At 39.8% G+C, this 23803-nt stretch overlaps 1 protein-coding gene and 1 non-coding gene across 5 annotated transcripts in view; both read right to left on the reverse strand.

The window, feature by feature from the left end:
* Positions 1–23803, reverse strand: part of Arfip1 (ADP ribosylation factor interacting protein 1) — a 90157-nt gene that overhangs the window by 34295 nt on the left and 32059 nt on the right. For all 4 annotated transcript variants that reach the window (XM_021158821.2, XM_021158822.2, XM_029475197.1 and 1 more), the window contains exons 2-3: positions 20091–20192; positions 6256–6364 (exon numbers count right to left, since the gene is read on the reverse strand). In XM_021158821.2, the coding sequence (XP_021014480.1) occupies positions 6256–6364; positions 20091–20183 (202 nt within the window). In that variant the 5' untranslated portion in view covers positions 20184–20192. The remainder of the gene's footprint in view (positions 1–6255; positions 6365–20090; positions 20193–23803) is intronic.
* Positions 10466–10616, reverse strand: LOC115030824. Its single transcript, XR_003836385.1, has one exon. It is a non-coding gene; the product is annotated as a U12 minor spliceosomal RNA (small nuclear RNA).

Genomic DNA, 23803 nt, shown 5'->3' on the forward strand with positions numbered 1-23803 from the left:
CTTGTGAGTCTATGCCGGGGCCTAGCAAACACAGAAGTGGATGCTCACAGTCAGCTATTGGATGGATCACAGGGTCCCCAATGGAGGAGCTAGAGAAAGTACCCAAGGAGCTAAAGGGATCTGCAACCCTATAGGTGGAACAACATGATGTACTAACCAGAACCCTGGAGCTCTTGACTCTAGCTGCATATGTATCGAAAGATGGCCTAGTCGGCCATCAATGGAAAGAGAGGCCCATTGGACACGCAAACTTTATATGCCCCAATATAGGGGAATGCCAGGGCCAAAAAGTGGGAGTGGGTAGGGAGGGGAGTGGGGGGGGAGGGTATGGGGGACTTTTGGGATGGCATTGGAAATGTAAATGAGGAAAATACCTAATAAAAATATTAAAAAAGGAAAAAAATGTGAATGATGTTCTTCATAAGAATTACAGCCTTTACAGAAACTGTTGCCAAACTTTCCAGTCCCAAGCCAAGTATGATACACTGCAGACTACTGCTCCTTATGCTGAGAATGCAGAGAACACACAGCAACTCAGGACCCTGAGCCCTGTTGAAATGCAAACGCTTAGGCATACTGAACCAGGAGCTGCACCAGGGGTGAGCTCTGGGTACTGGGAAGTTTCAGAATCAGGGCTGTCATGTTTCCCAAGGGATCATGAGAATCACTAATGGAACTTTAGGGAATATTTGCAATTCTCTCAAGATCCACTGCAAAAGGCACCTGCTGCCTTTGAAGGCTACTTGGGAGATTTTCAAACAGTCAAGTTTGAGAACAAGTGGAAAAAATCAAATTTTAAGTAAATCACAACCAAGTTCTAATTCTAGGTATAAGGTTCTGGTTCTTTCTAAGACATAGTACCAGGAACACCCTGACCACTTACTTATGTATCTGAGCCTCTGTAGTCTTCTGAAGAGTAATAAATACTCAGCAGAGGCACTGGCTCCTAAGCCAACACCCTGGGGGGGCTTGATCCCTGGAATTCAGGTATAAGTAGCTAATTCTCACAAACTGTCCTCTAACTTCCATATACATTCCTACTATAGCATGTGCACCCACATACATACATGCACACAAAACAAATAAATGCAATTTTAAAAAAAGGAATGCTACCCATCATTGTTGATAAAGCCCAGGATTAAATCAAGTTAAAGAGAGTAATCAATAAAAACATGAGAAATCCTTTCACTATTTAGCTGAGAATACTTGATTTTCTCTATGTATCTGTATCCCTGAGAGTGTTTGTGTGGTCTATCTGTATACATGTATGCATGACAGCCAGAGAATATCAGGTATCCTCCTCCCCCCATCTACCTAGCACAGGAGTCACAGGAACAAGAAGCTATGCCTGGCTTTCTCATGGATGCACGAGATTCCAGTTCAAATCCTCATGTTTACCAAGCAAGTGCTCTTACTCAGTAAGCCATCTCTCTAGCTCTAGCTGGGAGGATCCTAATGCCTATAATATACTATCATTTTAATAATAATCTCCTGCAATTTTCTGGAAAAAATCATATATAAAATTCATTCATGACAGGAAAAAAATCAATATATAATTAGAAATGTACATATCTCATATACACATACACAAAGTTCTGGTAAAGATAGGCTTTAGTTGTAAAAGGATGAAAACCCACTTCCGCTGAACTCAGTATAGACTCAGATAGACCTAAATTGATTGCCACTCTTTTTTAAAGTGGAGATCACTGTCCCTTTAAACTTCTGAACTACAAAACTTAAAACCAGACTGGCTGATATAAAGTGGTCCGAACACCTACAATAAAGTCTATGAGAAATGAGGCTCAGTAGGTGAAACAGTCTCAAATGGGAAAGTACAGAATCTGCACCAGGATCTCCATTATCAAATTAAATACAAATCACTATCTACAAGTTACTTGTCTTTAGTTGAAAGACATTCAAGAGGCTATCCAGGGTAAAAACCGTATCACACAAAGACCATATGTCTATTATCCAAGGCACAGGGCTCCCATAAGGAAGTAGTAAACATAAGGAACATGTCTGATGACCCCAGGAACAGAGCTCTGTTGTTCTGGTTGTCACAGTTCCTAAGATCTGTAAGAAATGATGTCACAGCACAACCTGACATGTGTAAAATATATGTTGAAAGAGACACAGCTTCCATACTAAAATGGCAAATACTGTGGTGTTTAAGTGGGTGGGACTTCAGCTGTCTGCCTTGCCTTCAAAGTCACCTTCCATTTTTCCTATCTTCTGAACTCTAAGCCTTCCGACTGGCGTAGTTTAAATCAGCCTTCCCAACTGAATTTAGCTATCAAAAGTGCTCACTAATACCCACAAAAACCTCTTGGGGATCCAAAATGTTACAGCTGGACATGGCGGCACACACCTCTTATTCCTAGGACCCAGGAGAGGAAACCCTACCAGGAGAGAGAGGACTGTGAATTTATGCTAACCTGAACTGCACTGCACGATCCTATCCCTCAAAAGAGAAAAATAGGAAAAAACAAACAACTTCAGGATCTTGCTAAGTGACTAAGTTTGGGGGAATTAGCCAATTTCCTCTCAACAGAAATCAAGGCAGGTGCAAGGACTAGAACTCTCATTAAAAATAACCCCAAACTAAACTCGGGGAACAAGCATACCTTCTTGCCAGGAACTTAGATTTACTTTTAACTCATGCTGTTACTGATTTTGCCAAATTCTGTTGTTGACTTTAAGGCTAAATTTAGGTATAATTTTGTAACTTTAGGAACAAATAGAAAAGTATAGTATTAATTATCTTATAGTAACTGTTCAAGCAATAAAAAGTCAAAATGCTGCACTCTTTTGTTCAGAGAGCTAACACTGACCTAATTCCCCCAACCCTTCAGATTTACTTCCTAAGTTTTTGGCATGCCATTCTTCCCCATGGTCCTTTCAATAATCTGTACATCCTAAAACAAGTGCCCTTAAGATAACTGTACCTTTCTATAAGTACCGAGTTAGTCCAAGCACACAGAATCCTCTTATGAATACACTGACCAATAATGCATTTTAGGTTAAAACAAGCTTTATAAACTCAGTCCATTAGCACAAAACACACTTGCCACACCAACTAGAGTATTAGAAAGTATTTACAAAGGGCTGGAGAGATGGCTCAGCAGTTAAGAGCACTGACTGCTCTTCTAGAGGTCCTGAGTTCAATTCCTCGCAACCACATGGTGGCTCACAACCATCTGTAATGGGATCTGATGTGTCAGAAGACAGTTACAGTGTACTCATATAAATAAGTAATAATAGAAAAGAAAGTATTTACAAGCAAATTAACTAGCATTTTCATGTTTACTGCAGATTATAATGGTCATTTTTGTCCAATTGCTCTATAATCTGTAACTTTCAGAAGAAAAGATTAAATCAAATGTCAGACAAATAATTTCATTAAAAATCACTTAAAATATCTAAATAGCACATTTGTTTTTTATTTGATGGTGACATTTAAAATTTCAAATTGGGACTGGGATGTAGCCTTAGTGGTAGAGCATTTGTCTGATATGTACAAGACCCTGAGTTCAACTCTCAATAATACAAAATTTAATAAAATAAAATTAGTAAGTAGTAAGTAATCAGATTATGTAAAGTAAACCAATATGTTAAGCAACTGTAACCTCCCCCAGCCTGAAACCTGTTTGCTCAGGGGTGGAGCTTGCCACTAAATCATTCTGCCACGCCCACTGCTGGAGCTTGCCGCTTTGCTGTTCAGAAGCCATCACATGGTCACCCTGCTACTGGAACCCAAGATTATTTGGTGGGAATCGGACCCCCTTCCCCTGCTTCATAACTGCGTGCAGAATAGTAAAATTGAGCTTTGATCAGAATGACTGTCTTAGCTGCATTTTTTTCTCACCCGCCTAGCCCTTCTTCTCTTCCAGGTTTCTAAGATGCCTTTCCAGCCTAGAATCCAAACATGTGGTCGGCTGGCCAGACACAACAAGCAATCATAATTTTAGGCATTTAGTCAACCCTTTCAAAGACAAAGAAGCCTGCATGAGAATGCTCTACCACTTGAGAATGAAGAGGAGCTTGGGTTGCCTGTGTCTGTGGATGCCTGCAGGTGCATGCCTGTGAAAGCAGAGGACCCCGGTGCTGCTGCTGCTGCTGTTTAGATGCTCTCAGATGCTGGCCTGGGAGTCACTGAACTGACAAGGCTGGGTTCACACACTGAGCACTTTACCAAGCAAACCAACTTCCCAACTGTAAGACTTCATTTCTTATTGTGTGTGTGTGTGGGGGTGGGGTGGGGGGGTGTAAGGCAGTCATGGTGTACACATGGAGATCAGAAGACAGCTTGCAGGATTCAGCGTTCTCATCCCATGATGTGACAAGTGACTTTACCTGCTGAGACATTTTACAGGCCCCAGACTTTAGTTTTCACAGCCACGTATTAACTTTTGTTTTCAAGAGCTTTACAGTTATATACTGTTAAGATACTGACAAACCTTGGGAGGCAGAGGCAGAACTCTATCTCTGTGAGTTCAAGGCCAGCCTGGTCTACAGAGTGACTGACAGCACAGCCAGGGCTACACAGAAAAACCCTGTCTCAAAAAACCAAAACCAAGCAAACAAAAACCAGATACCAAACTGACATATTTGCTTCCTTTCTAGCTTTTTAAATACAATGAAGGGGAAGGAATAGCAACACTCATTCATTTCCCCAGCCTACAGCTCGGAATGTAAGACCGAAATTACAAATAGTATAGTTCAAAATCTAAACTGCCCTTGAGTAAAGAGCTGGCCAATAATATAACAGAAAGATTGATCAATGTTATTATCTGCAAGAGGGCTAAGTACTGACAAAGCAAGATCTACTCTATCAAACCACAACACAGTAAGAAAATTAACAAAGTTCACACTGAACGCTAGCTATAGCTACTTAATTACAGCTCTACATCCAATGTTTGCTGGTTTTCTTCCATTCCTTTACCAAAACACTTCTCAGGGAGAGCTGCAGAAAGAGTGGGTGGGGACAGGGTAAGCAGTGTCTTCTGGACTTGACAGGACGCTGCTTTCCTGATCTCTGACAGTTGTGGCCTATACCAGGTCTAAGCAGCCAGCATTGCAGGACAGTGGGCAGGGACTCCCTGCTGAGGCACTAAGGGCCCTGGTAGGCTGCCCACGCACTAGTGGGTGGGCCCACACCCCTGCGTGTATGTGGAAGGCACATTCTGGACTAAGTGTTTTAGTTTCTTTTGTCTCTTTAAAGGGGAAGTTGGGAAAGGATGTAGAAGATCAAAGATATTGTATACATGTATAAAATATCCAAGAATGAAAGTACTACATTAGAAACACATTGAGAAAAGTTATAAACAAGGTCACTAACAGAAGAGGCAATTTTTCCTCTGCATGAAATATACAGATATATGTGTATATACACTTCTTAGTTTGTGTGCAGGAAAGAGTTACAGCAGGTCTTATTGTCTATCCTTAAAAATGCTATTTACAGGACCAGCTTTGTCCAGATCCTCAGAAGATTACTTTGAAAAATTCCCTCCAGAAGGCTTGGATCCCAAGGCCTAAACTGTTCACACAAATGTGGCTTAGGTTGAAATCTACAGACTTCTGTTAAGTCGAGAATCTTGACAGTGCTCAAAGGTGCCTGTGTGTGGAATCAATCCTTATAAAAGCCTTGGACACTAAGTGTTCAATGGTCTTCCCCAAGTAGCTACACTTTAGATATGTCGCCAGTCTCCCAATGAAAGACTTTAGCAGTCTCTGTGCCCTACTGACTGCGTAATAAGCCATAGCGTGAGTATCAGCTGAGACCAAATGCCAAGGTGATCTTGAAGATCTCCTATATGGCAAGCATAGGAAAATAAAAGCTGCATTTTCTTATTTCTTTTGAAATATGTAATCTGTATTTACACAAATCAATAGTTACAGTTTTGTGAATTGTTTAACTCCTGAAATAACTTTACAGCTTTATTTCACAATATTTAAAAGTTATTAATTAGTCCCCTGACGAGGCCGTGCATGAGTGGCAGGGCATGTGCCTGCTGTGCACATGGGCCTCATCCTGGAAAGGAGGTGATCAGTAAAGTTAGTCATTCCAATATATTTCTACGAAGATCAGCAAAATAATGCTCAAATTATTGAAACTGAAGAGAAAGGTGATTATGTTTATGGTCACTATTCCTCAGAGAAATAAAGAGTTCAACTCTAGTCTTCTTTAGCAGAAGTAGCACTTAGTGAAGCTGCCATCCTCCACTTCAGCCATCTTTGTAGTAAGCGGGTTCTTACCTTGGGATGCTCCTGCTTCAATAACCCCCTCTTTGGTACTGTCAAAGCCATGAGATGTAATCTGAGTTTCTGAGAGTCCAAGTCCAGATGGTAATGAATGCTTCAAATCCTTGGTAACATTTGAATAAAAGGAAAAAAAAACTTGGTAAAAGATCTCACATGACATAAAATTTCAGAATTGTGCCTTTTACTACATTTTGTGCTCTTTTTCTCTTTCTACATATTACCTCCTTAAACTGCCATGGCATTCTGGGACGATACAGCAAGACTTAGGAGATACAGTGTGTGCCGGATGTGACAAAATTTTACACTGATCACAGTTTAAGGTATCAGGACATGGAAGGCTGGAGAGTTGGGAATGAGGGTAAAGCAGGTTGGCCAACAAAGACCCTTGCAGAAGAGGAGGCGGGAGACTGGGAGGCCAGCAACCAATGCAGGGCCAGTGCAGCTCAAGTCGCACTGCAAGGTGGGGAGCAAGAATTAGAAGGCAGCGGCCAGATAAAAATAGGAGGTTTAGTCCTAACTGAACCAAAACATGAGTTCTACGCAGCACATGTGCTTGATGTACTGAAAGAACGACTTTAAGGATATAAAGAACAGCGTAAAAGAATTCAAAGCCGAAGGCAAGACCAATCATGAACTAGATAGATACCATTCTATCTCATCTAAAGCCAGCCTAAAATTAGAGAAGTAGACCCACTTTCCTTCCCCCACAAAATTCAGGAATAATTACAACTAAAACTTGTGATGAAAATCTGCTACATGTTTGGTATCATAGTAAGTGGAATATCTGATATACACAACTGGCATCACAGTTTTATATCCATTTAGAAAGAATAGACAGGGGTAATTTAAGTCAGTGGTAAACACACAATTGAGTTTCAGTAACTGTCCATTCTGCTACTAGAGTAAGAACTCTTTAGCACAGGCTAAATGACATCTGTAGCAACAACATGATTTGAAGACAGCATTTTGAATGCTTGCTACAGAACTCTGATTCCTGAAATCCTCCAGTCCTTCAAAGTATCCTTTATGCTTCTCTTGCTCAACTCATTTTTCTTCATCTTTCCACTATTATCAATGTAGAACTTGGCAACATACACAAAGAGGCCAAAATAAAATAAAGGTGACTCTGCTGATCATCTTTACACTTTGGGGAAAGTGTGTGCTACACATCTACTGAGAGCTGTAAACATTTCCTGAGCATGGACTTCTGTGGAACAATCTTCTCTGGTGACTAAGCATAAATGTGTGCCTTTCTCTAACTTTGAGATCACCTCTGGAGGAATCCTTGGGATTCCATTAAGACTGAGTACCCAGGTCTAAAACCTGCTGAATGGTTATATGATAATTCCTTAGTGTAACCCTAAGTATTTAAAGAAATACAAGACTTAGAATATATTTTTATTTTAGAGAACTTTGCTAGTCTACCTCATGTTGGCTTTAAACCTGCAACTCTTCTACTTTAGCCTCTTGGTACTGGAACTACACCCATGTCACTAGATCTGGCTTAGCATACATGACTTGTAATTAAACACACAGCAATTAAAGCCGTCCTCACTTAGGGATATCCCTCATCTTTAATACTGCTTATGATTGTTCTTTCTTTTATACTCAGCTAACCCATTTTAGTAACTGAAATATTAATTCATTTTTAAGATTTCTCCCAGACCTAATTATTCCTAAGAATAGAAAATTAAATATATATTGATTGACTTCCTACAGGTTTCCATCGCATTTATAGACCAGATATAAACCTAAACTTTTACTTTGCTGTAGTAAGTGACTATAGTTTTATCTTTTAGGCATCTTTGCTTAATTCTGAAAAACTTTATTCTACCTGTTCAACCTTAAATTTCATAACTTTCTAGCTAGATGAGCTACTGAGTGATTTATCACAAAATATAAATAAAATGGAGGAAGCATGTCTGAGAACAACTTCTTAATGCTACAGTCCTCAACCCTGACATTCCCCCCATACTGGTGTCTACACTGGTATTGTAGCAAGGGGAGTCTCAAGGGATTTGTTACTAATAGTGATTGAAACGAAAGCAGTCATCAACTTCAGTGTGAAAAATATTTACACTGTGGTAGGGTTGAGGTCATCCCTGAATTACAATATGCTTTCTAGACTGAGATGCACGCAGGATTTCAGAAAGAAAACAAGATTGTTTAGCACTTTGGTTATCAGGAAAGAATTTGTTCTGATACCAAGCAGATTAATTACTTTAAAAAATAACAGGAATGATCAGTCTGACTTAATGCTGCAACATTTGCACTGGAGTCAGGTCAGAAAAACCTCGGCTGGGAATCTGGCTTAGTCACTTATGACCACGTGATCCCAGGCAGCTTCTCTAACTTGCTGAGTTTCTTCATTATAAAATGGAGATAATTGAGGGTTAATAATTCTTACTTCACAGGCAGCACACACAGAGTGCGAAGGACAATACCCTCCCATATTAACTTATAAACAGAACTCTGCTCAATGTTTGAAGTTGGATCAACAGAAGATTACGTATGTTTCATATAATTTAGGATGAGTGATCTTTGCCTTATGAAAGACAGACAGTGGAAGACACCAAAGTCATTAGTGGATCTCCTTATCATCTGCAAACATGGAATTATAAGCACTCATCCTTGACCCATCGTTAAGTAATACACTTAACAATGCATTTTAATTATATTAGGGCATGCCTGCATTTTAAAACAACCATATAATTAACTTCTAATATTCACTACTCTAAAGAACACATCTACAAAGAGCTTTTACGTCTGAGAGCTTCAAGTTTAAAATACTACATACTAAATGGGTGCAGTGGCACACGCTTGCTAAGCACAGATACTGGGGAGTAAGAATAGGGTGCACTGAGCCCAGTCTGATGGCAAGAGCCCACCTCAAAAATAAAGATACTAAATAAAAGTAATGATATATAAAGCAACAAATAAAAGTAAAATAAATTAAAAAATAAATAAAAGAATATAAATTGCTAATATGTATAATAGAAACTGCCTATGAAGACAAAAATACAGGAAAGACAGTCTTTAAAGGATAGGAGTATGTTCATACTAAAAATAAGAAATGTATAGAGAACAAACAAAAAGAGAGGAAGAGGCCAGCAGACAGATCATGAATTCCAGTAACAGTAACGTATTAAGTAGTGACAGAGACACTGTCATGGAAATACGACATGGTCTTGTCATTACTGAAGATCTGAGGATACTCCAGAGCCAGGAACCTCCAGACTCCAGGAATACTGCTCCGGACGAGTGTAAGGGACACATGCCCCTGCCGTACATCAACTCCAAACCAAACACCTTCTTCCAAATACAGAAATCAACAAGCCTCTTGTGTATCAGAAGAAAAACATGGGTCTTCGGTCTCAATGCTTTCTTACAGCACCAGATTTCTGGAGTGCATGTGAGAGAGAGAGAGGTCTCTCAAGATTTTCCACAGAGACTACTTACTGAAAACAAAAGGATGTAAGTGTCCCAAGCCCCTAGTGTTGGGACAGAAACCAAAGCCTTGGATATGTGCAACGAAAATCTCTTGCCACTGAGCTCTACCCTCTGGACATGTTTGAGAATTCCTTTCTTTATAGTTTACTTTACCCTACAATATAGGATTAAAATGTAAATATTCAGAACTTGCTTTTTTATTTATTGTAATTTTCTGCTGTTTTAACTTAACATCCTTATTTAATCTGATCAAGTCATCCTGCTTTAACCATTTCACTTCCAGTCTCCCTATTTTTTTCAAGGATGTTAGGCATGTACCTCTCAGTGAAGATAAGCTCTCCTAAGGAAAAATATAAACACAGTCGAATGCCGCTAACCCTTAATCTGCACTATCACCTTGACAGGATTTAGAGTTAGCGTAGAAATAAACCTCTGGGCACGTCTTCCAGGGAATCATTCCAGCTAATACTAGTGGTCACTTCATGAGCTAGGGTCTTACTCTGTATAGAACAGGGAGTGAGCTGACCTGCCTCGAGAGTCGCTGCCATGACTTCTCTGTGCTGATGGACTGGACTCTCAAACTGTGAGCCAGAATAACCACCAGCTTGCTTTTGTCAGGTACGTCATCACAGGAGAAAGAAAGCACCCAATACAAGTAGTCTACAAATTATATACAGGAATCCTGGGACAGCTGAAAGGCCACTAGCCTCTTGAATCGTTTTCTTTTTTTTTTTTTTTTTTTTTTTTTAGGGGTCGGGCAGATCGCGTTACCCAGGCATCCCGCAAAGTAGGCGGGTCGCCTCAGATTGCAACCTATACCCGCTCAAAAATTCTTCTCACATAAGCAGTGAGGACTCGGGCGTCACCCCGAATCGTTATTTTCCCTACTCATAAGTTTAAGGCATTTGAATCGTTTTCTTAATGAGAGCAGTGTGTAGATTCTTAAAAAGAAGTAACAGAGTGGAGTGCTGGGTGTGAGGTGAAGTAGGAAAAGATCTAAACAGAAATGGAAGAGATCTCTGACTGTGGACACTTTTAAGTGATACAATGCCATCAGTAATAAAATTGATGGCCTCATGGTGGCCAGGGTTCCTTGACTCAGAAAGCAGCAATCCTTCAAGAAGCAGAGCTCTTGCCATTATGGGAAAAAAAAATGCAACATCTGAATGAAGTGGTGCAAATTTCTAAATAGAGACTAGCAGTTTGATGGTACAAAGTAATTCAATGTATGAGATGGTAATTTATGAGATAATATTCAGGAGTCTGGGTGTGTCCACTTGTCTATTTTGGGAGTGTTGTATTTCCTAAGTAATACAATATATACTCACAATGTATAAAATTTTCAAATGTGCCTTCTTCGTATAATGTTAGTTTTCAGCTTTTGTGTGTGCAGTTATAAGGTACTACATAACTTAATAACTCATTGAATATATGCTACTGTATTTAGTCCTACATTTTACAAGGTATACTTCAGAAATAGTTTATTCAGAATGAAAACCAAATCCCCACTTCATTTTTTTATGTTACTGATATTCAATTCAAACTTAAAATGGCTTAAGTCTCAACTCTACTGAAGTATTTAATACATTTAAAAGTCATTTTCAGTTAGCCTATAAGAAAATATGATGCCTTAAAAACTCCAAGTAAGTGTCATATGCATTTTTAGTATTTTAAATGATACAAAATTAGACTCTTAGATTTTATAAAGTTATGAAAGAGTACTCATTCAAACCTTGGGAATTTCTCTTTGCTTTGCACATTTTGAGCACTCGGGAGGCAGAGGCAGGTGGATTTCTGAATTCGAGGCCAGCCTGGTCTACAAAGTGAGTTCCAGGACAGCCAGGACTATACAGAGAAACCCTGTCTTGAAAAAACAAAAAAACAAAACAAAACAAAAAGAATGCAAAAGTTTTAGAGTTTGTGTGAGTGTCTGAGTGTGTGTCAGGAGACCTGTGGAGGCCAGGAGACCCCTGGGATCCCTTGGAGCTAGAGATTCAGGTATCTGTGAGCTACTGACATGGGTGCTGTGAACTCAAGTTCTCACTATAGAACAGCAAGAGCTCTTAACTGCTGAGCCATTTCGATCCCAAAATGAAATTTTAAAACTCACAATTTAAAACTTGGCCTACAAATCTCCTTCTGAATAAGAATGTGTTGTTTTACAAAGTAGTCAATGATGTTTTAAGACTTAGTGACACTGAAACACATGAGAAGAATTGCAGAAGAACTAACTGTCCCTTCTTACTCTGGGCTATAAGGAAAAGTGTTAGTAAAGAAAGAAATCTCATTCAAGGATCCTTCAAGATTTTACAATCTACAGCAGCTCCTACTCTCGTCTGCATACACCACGGTGTTTTCCACCTGTCTATCTTAGATAGTTGGTGTCATCAATAGTTCTACTTTCTCTACCAGAGTCTAGGTCTTACCTCTCTTCTCTTGGTGACTATCCTTGTTTTCTTTGTCTCTTGTCCTGCCAGCCCTGCAATGGAATCTTTACACTGTAGTGAGAAACAACTTTCTTTGTCCTCCTCCCCTCCACCCACCCCCCTTTTTCCCACAGGGTCTGGCTACAGAAGTTGCTAAGAAGGCCAGGCTCCCTTTTAACTCATAATCCTTCTGCCTCCCCAGTGTGAGGACTTAATGTGTATACCACCATGTTCAGCTCAGATACAACCTCTAAAATGGGAATGTGGTTGAGACAGATAACCACTTTTATACCAGTTTGTGGCTGCACTGCCTGTTACATAAGCTAGTACCTTAACATGACTTTTTACAGGGTCTACTTATCTTTCTAGTGTCATTTCTCATCATACACTTTAGGCCCACACCTCCAACACTCATATTCATTCATTCATTCATTCATTCATTCATATTCATTCATTCATTCATTCATATTCTCTCTCTCTCTCTCTCTTTCACTCGCTCACACACACACACACACACACATACACACACATACTTTGGCAGGTGAACTGTAAATAATATGGTCTTTATACCTCCTTTAGATTCTTTACAGGTACTCTTTGAGGGGAATAGTCTTCATCCTTCTTCATCTGTCTAGCTCTCAGTTTGATCAGTAAATTCCTCAGGCAATTATTTCCTCCACATATCAGCATGCTTTATTTGACCAAGTCTATCATTTTCCACATGTCATTTAAAAACAACAAAGACTGCTTATACACAAAAGCAAACAACAGCCCAAGCAGCACAAGTAAGGATGCAAAATGTAGTCAATCTAAGTGAGTACCTCTCCCCTACCTCCAGGTTCTAGGCCAGCTCTCACAAAACAATGTGCTCATTCACAAAACATTTATGAAATGAAAGCCTCTATTACACACCAAACAGTTTTGCCAGGCATGAAAATAAGGAAATGAATGAAAATTCCTGCCCCTCACTGAAATTACAGCCACGTCACACAGGCTTCGGGAATAGCTTACACAATCCTAGGAGCTATGTCTGAGCTTCCAGGCTCCTCTGCCTGTCGTAAAATAAAGTAGTGAGAGACAAAGGTCTCTAACAGGTTCCTACTCAAACAGTGCTTTGTAATTAAGTCCTAATGATCCTGGATTATAACTCCCTAAAGTTAATAGGAAGTTTTGATAGTTTGCTATATGTATGCAATTTCTAAGGAGTTCAGAGCTGGGAAACACGTAATCTATGTACTTTTATTCTGGACATTCCACAGGAAAAGTTCCATTTCCACAATATCTAATGAAGTAATTTCCCTAACCTGATAATCACAGCTGAACTGACAAGAAGACACAACCATGTGTAACTTGTGCTTGCTTCTCTTTAACTCAAGCTACAACTTGCCAACATCTAGTTACTATTTAAGAAACGAGATAACAACATCCATCACATTTCATTTTGCTTTCTATTTCTGTTGTTTTGGGGACAGTCTTATGTTGTCCAGTCAGCCTTGAACTTACTGTGTAGCTGAGAATGACCCTGAGCCTCTGGCCTCTGGCCCATAAGCAGAGGACTGGCAGATTTATACCACTTCACCCAATTGCTCTTTAGTAATTGTTAATAGCATCCATTGTAAATCACATACAGCTCAAAACTAGAGAGTAACTTTATATCTGTGAAGATTAAACTTTAAAGAACAAAAATTGTTTCACTTAGACAATAACAGCATCTTTGCTGAGGGCGGTGGAGGCCCGAGATAGCAAGCTCCCTGCCTTGATCATCTCTAGAGTTGCATATAGGAGCAAGGACTGCAGTGCTGGTGCAGTTCTAGTCTAAGCATGTTCATTATAATCTCTACAGAGATGTGAATGCAGAGGATGGCCTCTCAGAACAAAACACGATCTGTACTGAGAAACCAAAATACCAACTTCAACAGGTTTTACAGTTTCGTTGCTTGTGCCACAGTGACACCAGCTGGCCAACCAAATCATTGCAACTCAGTAATATATCATGTTCACGTGAGACTTTATAATTTTATAGTGACTGTACTGGCTGGTTTTATGTGTCAACTTGACACAAGCTAAAGTTATCATAGAGAAAGGAGCCTCAGTTGAGAAAATGTCTGTATGATATCCAGCTGTAAGGCGTTTTCTCTTAGTGATTGGGGAGAGGGCCCAGTCCACTGTGAGTGGTGCTATCTATCCCTGGGTCCTGGGTTCTACAAGAAGGCAGGATGAGCAAGCCAGGGGAAGCAAGCCAGTAAGCAGCACCCTCCATGGCCTCTGCATCAGCTCCTGCCTCCAAGTTACTGCCCTGGGTGAGTTCCTGTCCTGACCTCCTTTGGTGATGAAGAGCAATGTGGAAGTGTAAGCTGAATAAAGCCTTTCTTCCCCAACTTGCTTGCAGCAAAAGAAACCCTGACAAAGACAGTGACTGTTATGCAAAGGCAAGAAAAAAGTACAAGATTCTAAATGAACAGCCATGAAGGAAGAAGTATGTAAGTGTCTATGAAATCTGTTCAGGAATCCTGCCCCCATGAGACTGCTTTGCTGTTCTATAAACATCTATAGTCTAACATCAGGCAATGCATTTGACTCTTTCTTTCTAAAATTTCACTTTTATTAAAATATTTGGGGTTAAACAAAATTTCCCGTCATTAACTAGGAAAACGAAATGAGAAGGCAACTAACATTTAGGTTAGCATACGCCTGATAGATCTTAAGTATAAATACACTGTAAACCGTCAAAAGATGCTTTGAAATACCGTTTCCACTCTTGAGAAAGGCACCCAACTAAAGTTAATTTTAACTGAAAGCTATCAACTATCTAAGAGAGTCCTGACACACGAGACTGGGTACAAACGACCTCAGGCATCATGGTGCCGAGCTTCTGGATGCGGTGAGGGAGGACACTCTGGTCCAAGCATATTACTGCATCTTCAGGAATATCGCCACTGATAAAAATGCATGCTCAATATGGAGAGAGGGCTCCGAGACAACCATCTTCTTCCTTTCTCTGCCTTCTAAGATGAAGCGAAATTACATTGGAGGACAATACCCAAAAGGAGAATTTGATACCAATGAAGAATAAATGTGCAGATAAGCAAGTTACTTAACTAGCTTTGCCTGCATAAGCAAAGCACTCTCTGTAAGTGAGGCTCACAAGCACGACTCTGAAGACCCATGAAAGGATTTAGTGTACAAAGTAGCCCTGAGGAAATACACCGGAGCAATGTGATGCCACATATTCAGCTTGGAATTGGTAGTTTTGCCCAATTTCATTATTAGAGTGAGATAGTATGGTGTTGTTTTAAGGAGAGACCAAGAAATAAAGCAGAGTTCAAACCCAAAACCATGTATAAATAACCTTGTTTAATAAAATAGCAAAAGCTCTTAGTGAAAGAAAAGTACCCCACTTATTTAAAATTTTACAGACAGGGTTTCTCTGTGTAGCCCTGGCTGTCCTGGAACTCACTCTGTAGACCAGGCTGGCCTCAAACTCAGAAATCCGCCTGCCTCTGCCTCCCGAATGCTGGGATTAAAGGCGTGCACCACCATGCCTGGCTACAATACTTTTAATATATATTGTACTTTAAAAGCATAAAGTTGCACATAAAATCAGATGTATTAATATGTTGAAGTTAGTTCTGCCTCCCACAGCCATGCTCCCAGAAATAAGACTCAGACTCAAAATATATTTACAAATACCTTGACCATAAAGCTAGGCTCTTCTCTGACTAGATCATAACTAAAGATAAGCCATTTATTTTAACCTACATTCTGCCACATGGCTGGTTCCCTGAGCTCAGGTCCCATGCATCAGACCCATTACATCTTCCTGGCCCATCTCCCGCCTGGCTCTCCCCCAGAGAAATGGATAATATCATGCTACCTCTATAAGAATGGCTAAGGAGGAATTATACATCAACTATGAGGAACTATCTGAGATGCTGAAAGCTAGAGCTCTCCATCACTGCTAGTGTGTACTTATGACCTGCACACTTCCCTCTGTCCCTTCCACAGTTGACTGTGTAGGACAAACATCTGTACAGGTGTGGGGAAGGCAATTGTATGCATGATGGACAAGGACCAGACACATCCTAGCTGCCCACCAACCAAAACCAGAGTATAAATAGGAAACTATAATACAAGTCAGAGAACAAGCAACAGTGCAAGTGAGTCTCGGATGTTTAGTCAAAGTGAGTTCACAAAACCCAAACTGTACAATCCCACTGACAATCAAAGGGACAGGAAAAAGCAGTCCAATGGCTATACATGCTCGCACATCTTGTACTTGGGGACTGAGGAAGGGGAATCACAAGTTTGAGGACAGCCTAGGCTACATAAGAAGACCCTGCCTCAAAACAACAAACCAACTAACCAAACAAATACATACATACATACACACATAATCAATCAATCAATCAATCAATCAAGACAGGTTTACATTGGGGGCACCCTACCTCACCCCACCCCCGGAAAGGGGGAAGCATATTGCTTAGCAACAGGCAATGAGGGAACGGTCTGAGTTCCTGGAAATGTACTGAGTCCTTATTCAGCGGTGTTCACACTGGAGCTTTCCCTGTGTGTAAGCCAGACTCTAATAACAAGAAGTTTTAAGAAAGAGAATAGGTTGTGGTGATCTTTCCAACACTGAACCTAATTTCAATTTTTTATTTTACTTTTTGCACTGGGTTTGGTGAGCACACTCCACCACTGAGATAACACCTAACATTCTTTGAATATAGTGCATTTTCACTGATCACAGGGCTTCTACTTTCATTAGCTATTTTTGTTGTTTGTTTCTGTTGAGACAGAATCTTAATCTGTAGGCCATGCTGGCCTATAACTTTCTGTGTAAATAAGCTAGCATAGAACTTGCAGCAATCCTCCTGCATCTGCTCCCAAGCGCTGGGATGATTCACCTTCAAATAGGCTTTAAGGATATCAAGTCTCTTGCAGTAGGTATTTTTTTCATTGCTGTATCTCCAGTGCCTTGTGTAGTACACAGCAGCTACTTACTAAATATTCACAGAATACATGTGCTAAAGTAGTTATCAAAATTTGGAAGAAAAAAGAATTAAATATTTGGTACAGTGAGTTATTTGTGCTAATAGATATTTATTAAGTAATTGGTTAATGACAGTAACTTGAGTTTCCTTATCATGCAGGCTTATCTTAGAGGTAAGAGATTTCACTGTGTGCTCAGAATTCAAGTCTTCCTTCAGTTACACTATTTTGGACTAGACATGCTCAGAAGCCCAATTAAAGTAATTGCCAAGTAAAATAAATAACTAGTGTAACTGTGGTCTGTCCTGGGTGAAATTCATGCTGCCATTTATGCTGTAATGTTAAAGTGAGGCTTCTAAGAGACATGAATGGCTTTCTCATGAAGCTGAATGAATTCTCTCAACACATTATTACAAACTATTTAGCTCTTCGGCCTTCTCTCCCTTCCAAGCCTCTTTTCTTTATAAATTATCCATTCTCAAGTATTCTGTCCTGGCAGTAGAAAAACCTAAGATAAATCTCAGGCTTGAAGACTATCACAAAGAGCTATCTAAAATAGTAGTTCCCAACCAGAAGTGCATTTCTCCCCACCCTTACAGGCCTGAGCAATATATAAAGGTGAGGCTGCCAGGAGAAAAGAAAGGTGATGCCCCTGGTACCTACAAAGATGGGTCACAGACCACAACTGAGAATGAGCTGATACTGTCTCAAGAGTCCTGAGCTAAAATATCACAAAAAGGTTTCATTCTTAAATAGGAAGCAGAAGCATAACAGAATTATAAAATAATTTAAAAACTTTTCAACCACTAGTTTTTCAAGAAAACAGAGAGAGAGAGAGAGAGAGAGAGAGAGAGAGAGAGAGAGAGAGAGAGAGAGAGAGAGAGGCATGCTGGTGTGTACATTTAATCCCAGAATTCAGCAGAATTCAGGAGGCAGAAGCAAGCATATCTCTGTGAGCTCCAGGCCAGCCAAGGCTACACAGTGAGACCCTGTCTAAGCAAGCACGCAAGCAAACAGCATAATAAAACAAAACTACCTTTTTAAGACCACAGAACCATATTTTTCCTTAAAGTTGTACATTTGTATCAAATGTCATTAGAAGAATGTTTAATCTCAGAAATCAAAAGTATCACCATCATTTCTGACTTTATAAGGCACATTACTCATCTTACTTACTATTAATATCCTAATAAAAGTAAATATTTCTATGTAGAAACACTATCAAGGTTTCACTGTTAGAAATGACACAGCTGAAATTGGAACGCAGATTATTTCCAATATCATAGTGTTTCATTAGAATGCATTAAACTGAATTCAGAGGCAGAGCAAAATTAATTGCACTAGGTTAGGGTTGTAGCTCAGTGGTAGAGACTACGCTTACCACTCACAAGGTCTCAGCCTCGATCCCAGCACATATGCACCTCCAACCTCAGTTTCCCTCTGAGTTGACTGTCCACTTTCAGGACGTTAACTGCTCTGCTGGGTCTAATGAGACACGCCCCGCATGGGCTCACGGGTCTGAACCCTGGCCCCAGGGGATGCCCTGCTTGAGGAGGTTAGGGAACCTGTATGAGGCAGAGCCTGGGGATGGGCTTTAGAGTTTACAGCCTCACTATACTTCCTGTTCTAAATTTACACTTCCTGTGTGTGGACAGAAATTTGATCTGCCAGCTTCCTGCTCCAACCTCTGGGCCAGGACTCCCCACCCACAATGGACTAACATTCTAGAGCCATAGCCAAAATAATCTCTCACTTCCATGAGCCCTTTCTGGTCATGGTACTTTATCACAGCAACTCAAAATAGCAAAACAACAGCAAAATCAAAACCAGCCTCTTAGGAATTAAGTACTTTTTAAAACCAGTTAGATGCTGCTACTACATTTTAAAAGAATGTACTAATATTTATAAATAATATTTTAAAAGGTAAAATACTAAAGAACTCAAATGATATGTACTCACTGATAAGTGGATATTAGCCCAGAAACTTAGTATACCCGAGATATAAGATACAATTTGCAAAACACATGAAACTGAAGGAGAACGAAGACCAAAGTGTGGACACTTTGCCCCTTCTTAGAATTGGAAACAATCACCCATTGGAAGGAGTTACAGAGACAAAGTTTGGAGCTGANACAAAAGGATGGACCATCTAGAGACTGCCATATCCAGGGATCCATCCCATAATTAGCCTCCAAACGATGACACCATTGCATACACTAGCAAGATTTTGCTGAAAGGACCCTGATATAGCTGTCTCTTGTGAGTCTATGCCGGTGCCTGGCAAACACAGAAGTGGATGCTCACAGTCAGCTATTGGATGGATCATAGGGCCCCCAATGAAGGAGCTAGTGAAAGTATCCAAGGAGCTAAAGAGATCTGCAACCCTGTAGGTGCAACAACATTATGAACTAACCAGTACCCTGGAGCTCTTGACTCTAGCTGCATATGTATCAAAAGATGGCCTAGTCGGCCATCACTGGAAAGAGAGGCCCATTGGACACGCAAACTTTATATGCCCCAGTACAGGGGAACGCCAGGGCCAAAAAGTGGGAATGGGTGGGTAGGGAAGTGGGGGGGGAGGGTATGGGGGACTTTTGGGATAGCATTGGAAATGTAATTGAGGAAAATACGTAATAAAAAAAAATATATTTAAAAAAAAAAGAATCTGAAATTTGATTCATCCTGCTAAAACAAAACAAAAAAAAAGGTAAAATACTACACTTTTTTTCTTATCAAAGTAAAATAAAAACTATATAAAATTATATGCCAAAACTGCAAGATACATTGTCATTCTGGTTGCTGACATAAATGTTTAGGGTTTTTCATAGTTTGTCTATTAGTGAGCTAAGCAGCAAAGCTTAACCTTGACAAACCAGAGCCACAGCCTATCCAATAATCCTCAAATTATTGGCAAAAGTATGCCACGATTCTCTACATTAACCGAAAGTAAAGTGTTCTTACCCTATTATAGCCATGTTCATGAGCATCGTCAACTTCTCCATTACTAGTTACTGGAATTTCTGCTGCAGAATTTTTGGGAGATTCTTGAGCCATGGCAGACACCTAAATTTAAAAAAATAAATAAATAAATAAAAGTTTTTTAAAGAGAAGAGAAAAAGCCATACTAATGCCAAACTATAAAAGGCACATTTTTAAGACTTAGTCACATATACTTACTATCTACCAATCTAATATTTTTATAACTTGATATATTATCCATATATTATTTTCATATATATTCTACATGATGACAATATAGTAAGATAAATGTACCTGGCTGCTTTCTTTGCACTCAATCTAGATTCTTTGATTTAAAGAAAAGTTATAGATGACAAAAACCAGGAGCATCTTCCTTGCCTCTTAGAATTATGATAGATACCAGTCATAATAGAAGAAATACTTCAGAACGCCATGTTTGCTGTATAACTTATACAAAGAGGGTCGACTTGTCTTATTTAATGGACTTCAAAATAAGCTTCTGTCTACAGGAAACATTTTCTTACCATAACAAAAATTTTAAATATGTGAATCAGAAGAACTAAAGTTTTATCCTCTAGTTTTACAGTTCAAAAAGCAAAGCAATAGTTAAAAACATAATCCTTAATTTTATAACCACATGAAGTATAATTTTTCAGAAATTAAACAACAGCAGAACATCAATTATTACTGTTAAAACAGTTGCACTTCAGCAATGATTTTAAGGTTTTTCTGAAAAATTAATGTGAGAATTTTATACAAAGAACCTTAAAATTACTTTTACCAACTTTAAAATTTTAAAATCTTCAAAGTAAACCAAGTTGATTCAACTTTCCATTAAGAACTAATGACCATGTTTCCTCCGTACTAGTTGTTAGTCACTGATGTCTTTAAAAGTGTTTCTCATTCTTTATATTTTAACAAGGATAGACACTAAAATAATGACCCTGGGGTAATTATTTGTCAGGGACAGATCAGTAACTCCCAATGGACATGTGTTTTAATGCTGACACCTGAGTCTAGCTACTGTCTCACTTACACTGTGGTTAACAAAACCATAATGAACAACTAATTATAACTGTGTGTATACATGTACAATTAACCTATGGACCCGAATCAAAAAATACAATTAAGAAACTTATTAGCAAGGTTCTGGATTTGATCATTAATACTGGAAAAAGAAAAATCAATGAGTATTCTCTGAAAGATATTTTTTTAAAAAGAGATTTAAAAAAAAAAAAAAAAACCCAAACCCAAACCCAAAACCTTCTAGGCTTAGCTGGTTGGTGGGACCTTTAGTCACAGTACTTGGGGACAGAGGCATGTGGATCTCTGAGTTCGAGGCCAGTCTGGTATACAAAGCAAGTTCCAGGACAGCCAGGGCTACACAGATCCCCTGTCTCGAAAAACAAACAAACAAACAAGCAAGCCATCCCTATTGAGCTCTCAACTGCAAGAGTCCTGTTTTCTAGGACATCTCCAACCTAAAGAGCTTCCTCTCCTCTCCTCAGCTGTCTGGCTGGGTGGAAGACACTGACCCAACTTGAACGGGAGGGAAACTCCATGTAAATAGTCTTGAGGGGCTAGCTGCTTCTTTCCACCTACAACCAGCTCATCATTTCTCTCATCTCTCACCAAAGACAATGCTCCTCCCAAGTATCTGCTCTGTCTCTTCCCCATACGTGCACAGCTGCAGCAATCACCTACAGCTGACCAGTGCCTACTCCAGCACAGAGAGCCCTGAGCAATAACCAATCCAATGGGAATAACCCAGCACCAGACTCTAATGTTGTCTGACCCCTTACACAGCAGGAAAAGTATTCCTCTGTGCTTTGCCTATCAAATGACTGTTATGGTAACCTAACATTCATGGATGTCACCCAAAGGTCTAAACTTCCCAAGCCGTGGCAGTTTAGCTTCCGTTCCTCAACTGGCATGAGCAAAACTCCTGCAAGACAATGGCCCTTATGCTCAGACTGTACTTTGAAGTGTGCACGTAGAAGCATGACTGGTATGACTGTGGTAGGGTAGGGCCTCAGGACTAGGATCCACTCATTACCACAGCTATCAGAAACAGTGCAGCATCATTTGGCCAATAAATGTTTTATACTGGAAGAGAATAGAAAAGTCCATCTGCCTGTCTCTATCTCTATGCATATATTTGTACACATATGTCTCACAGAATCTCAAATACAAAATTTGGGTAATATCCTTACTTTTGGCTGGGAACATGTAGAGAAAGCTGACCTTCTTAAACTAGTGGAAAGTTAAGAAAAAGAGGAGAAAGAGAATCCAGGAAAGGACCGACCTAGTAAGGTCATCTGACAAATTCTGTCTACCTACATCTCCAACCCTTGAATTTTGTTGGAATTGAAAGACCCAAAGGAACACAACCACAAAGAAAAGATCTCCATAGAAGAGTCACCACCAAGAAACAGTTGTAATGCAAGCCCTACTGAGAAAAGTACCCACTCACTCTACAAAGGAAATGATATCAGATGAGAAACTAACAGTCTGGACTTCCATATCTCAATGTTTCTATCTCAGTCAGTGTTCTCTTACTGTGAAAAGACCATGACCAAAGCATCTCTTAGAACTAAAGCATTTAATTGAGGTCTTGCTTACGGTTGAAGAGGGTTAGTCTGTTATTAGTATGTTGGGGATCATGGCAGCACAGAGGCAGACATGGAGCTAGAGAAGTAGCTGAGTGCTACAACCTGATCTACTGGCAGGGAAACACTGGACCTGGTATGGGCTTCTGAAACCTCAAAGCCCAACCCCAATGACACCCTTCCTCCCACAAGGCCATACCTCCTAATCTTTCTAATCCTTTCAAACAGTTCCACTCCCTGGTGACTAAGCTTTCAAATATCTGAGCCTATCAGGCCATTCTTATTCAAACCACAGTTCACAATGTCCAGAATACAAACTAAAACATAAAATAAACCAAGAAATACATTCCCAGGGAAAATCCAATCTAGTGAGATGTTGAAACTAATGAAGACCTAGAAGCTGCTGTTTTCAATTAAAAGGAACGTTTATTTCCGCTGTTGTGATTCTTCTTTCCCGTTGTTTGCTTGCTTGTATGAGACAAGAGCTCCCAGACCTCAAACCAAGGATGACTCCTAAGTGTCTTCAGCCATCTCCCAGTAGTGGGGTAACAGGCATGTGCGATGACACCTGACCAAAAATGAACATTTTCAATACTGAAAATCTCAGTAACAGGATGGGCAGAGGATTTGCCCACTGTGACAGTTAACACTGACTGTCACCTACGAGTCAAGCCTCTGGGCATGCGTGCAGGGGTTTACCTAGACTAAGTGAGCTGAGGATGAGAAGACTGACCACCACTCCTGAGCTGAAAAGGAGCAAACGAGCTGAGCACTGATCACTCTGCCTCCTGACTACAGCAAGGCAAGGCCAGCACCATCAGTCCTTCCACCACAACGAACCACATCTCCTTGAAAACTAAGCTAAAATAAAGCCGATCTTGTTGGATTGCTAATGCTTATTTTCATGGTATCCACACTCACTGAAGCTGATTTTTCAGGCTTCTCATATGATCAAACTGAGTTTGAATTCAGAGCAAAAAGATGTTCAGTACAATATATACAACATTAGCATTTCTACTATTGAAATATCGTAACATAAATAACTGGAGCACATATAATAGAAAATATTTAGGAACCAGTATGTTT

This window comes from Mus caroli, chromosome 3 (genome assembly GCF_900094665.2).
Source record: "Mus caroli chromosome 3, CAROLI_EIJ_v1.1, whole genome shotgun sequence".
Classification (NCBI taxonomy): Eukaryota; Metazoa; Chordata; class Mammalia; order Rodentia; family Muridae; genus Mus; species Mus caroli.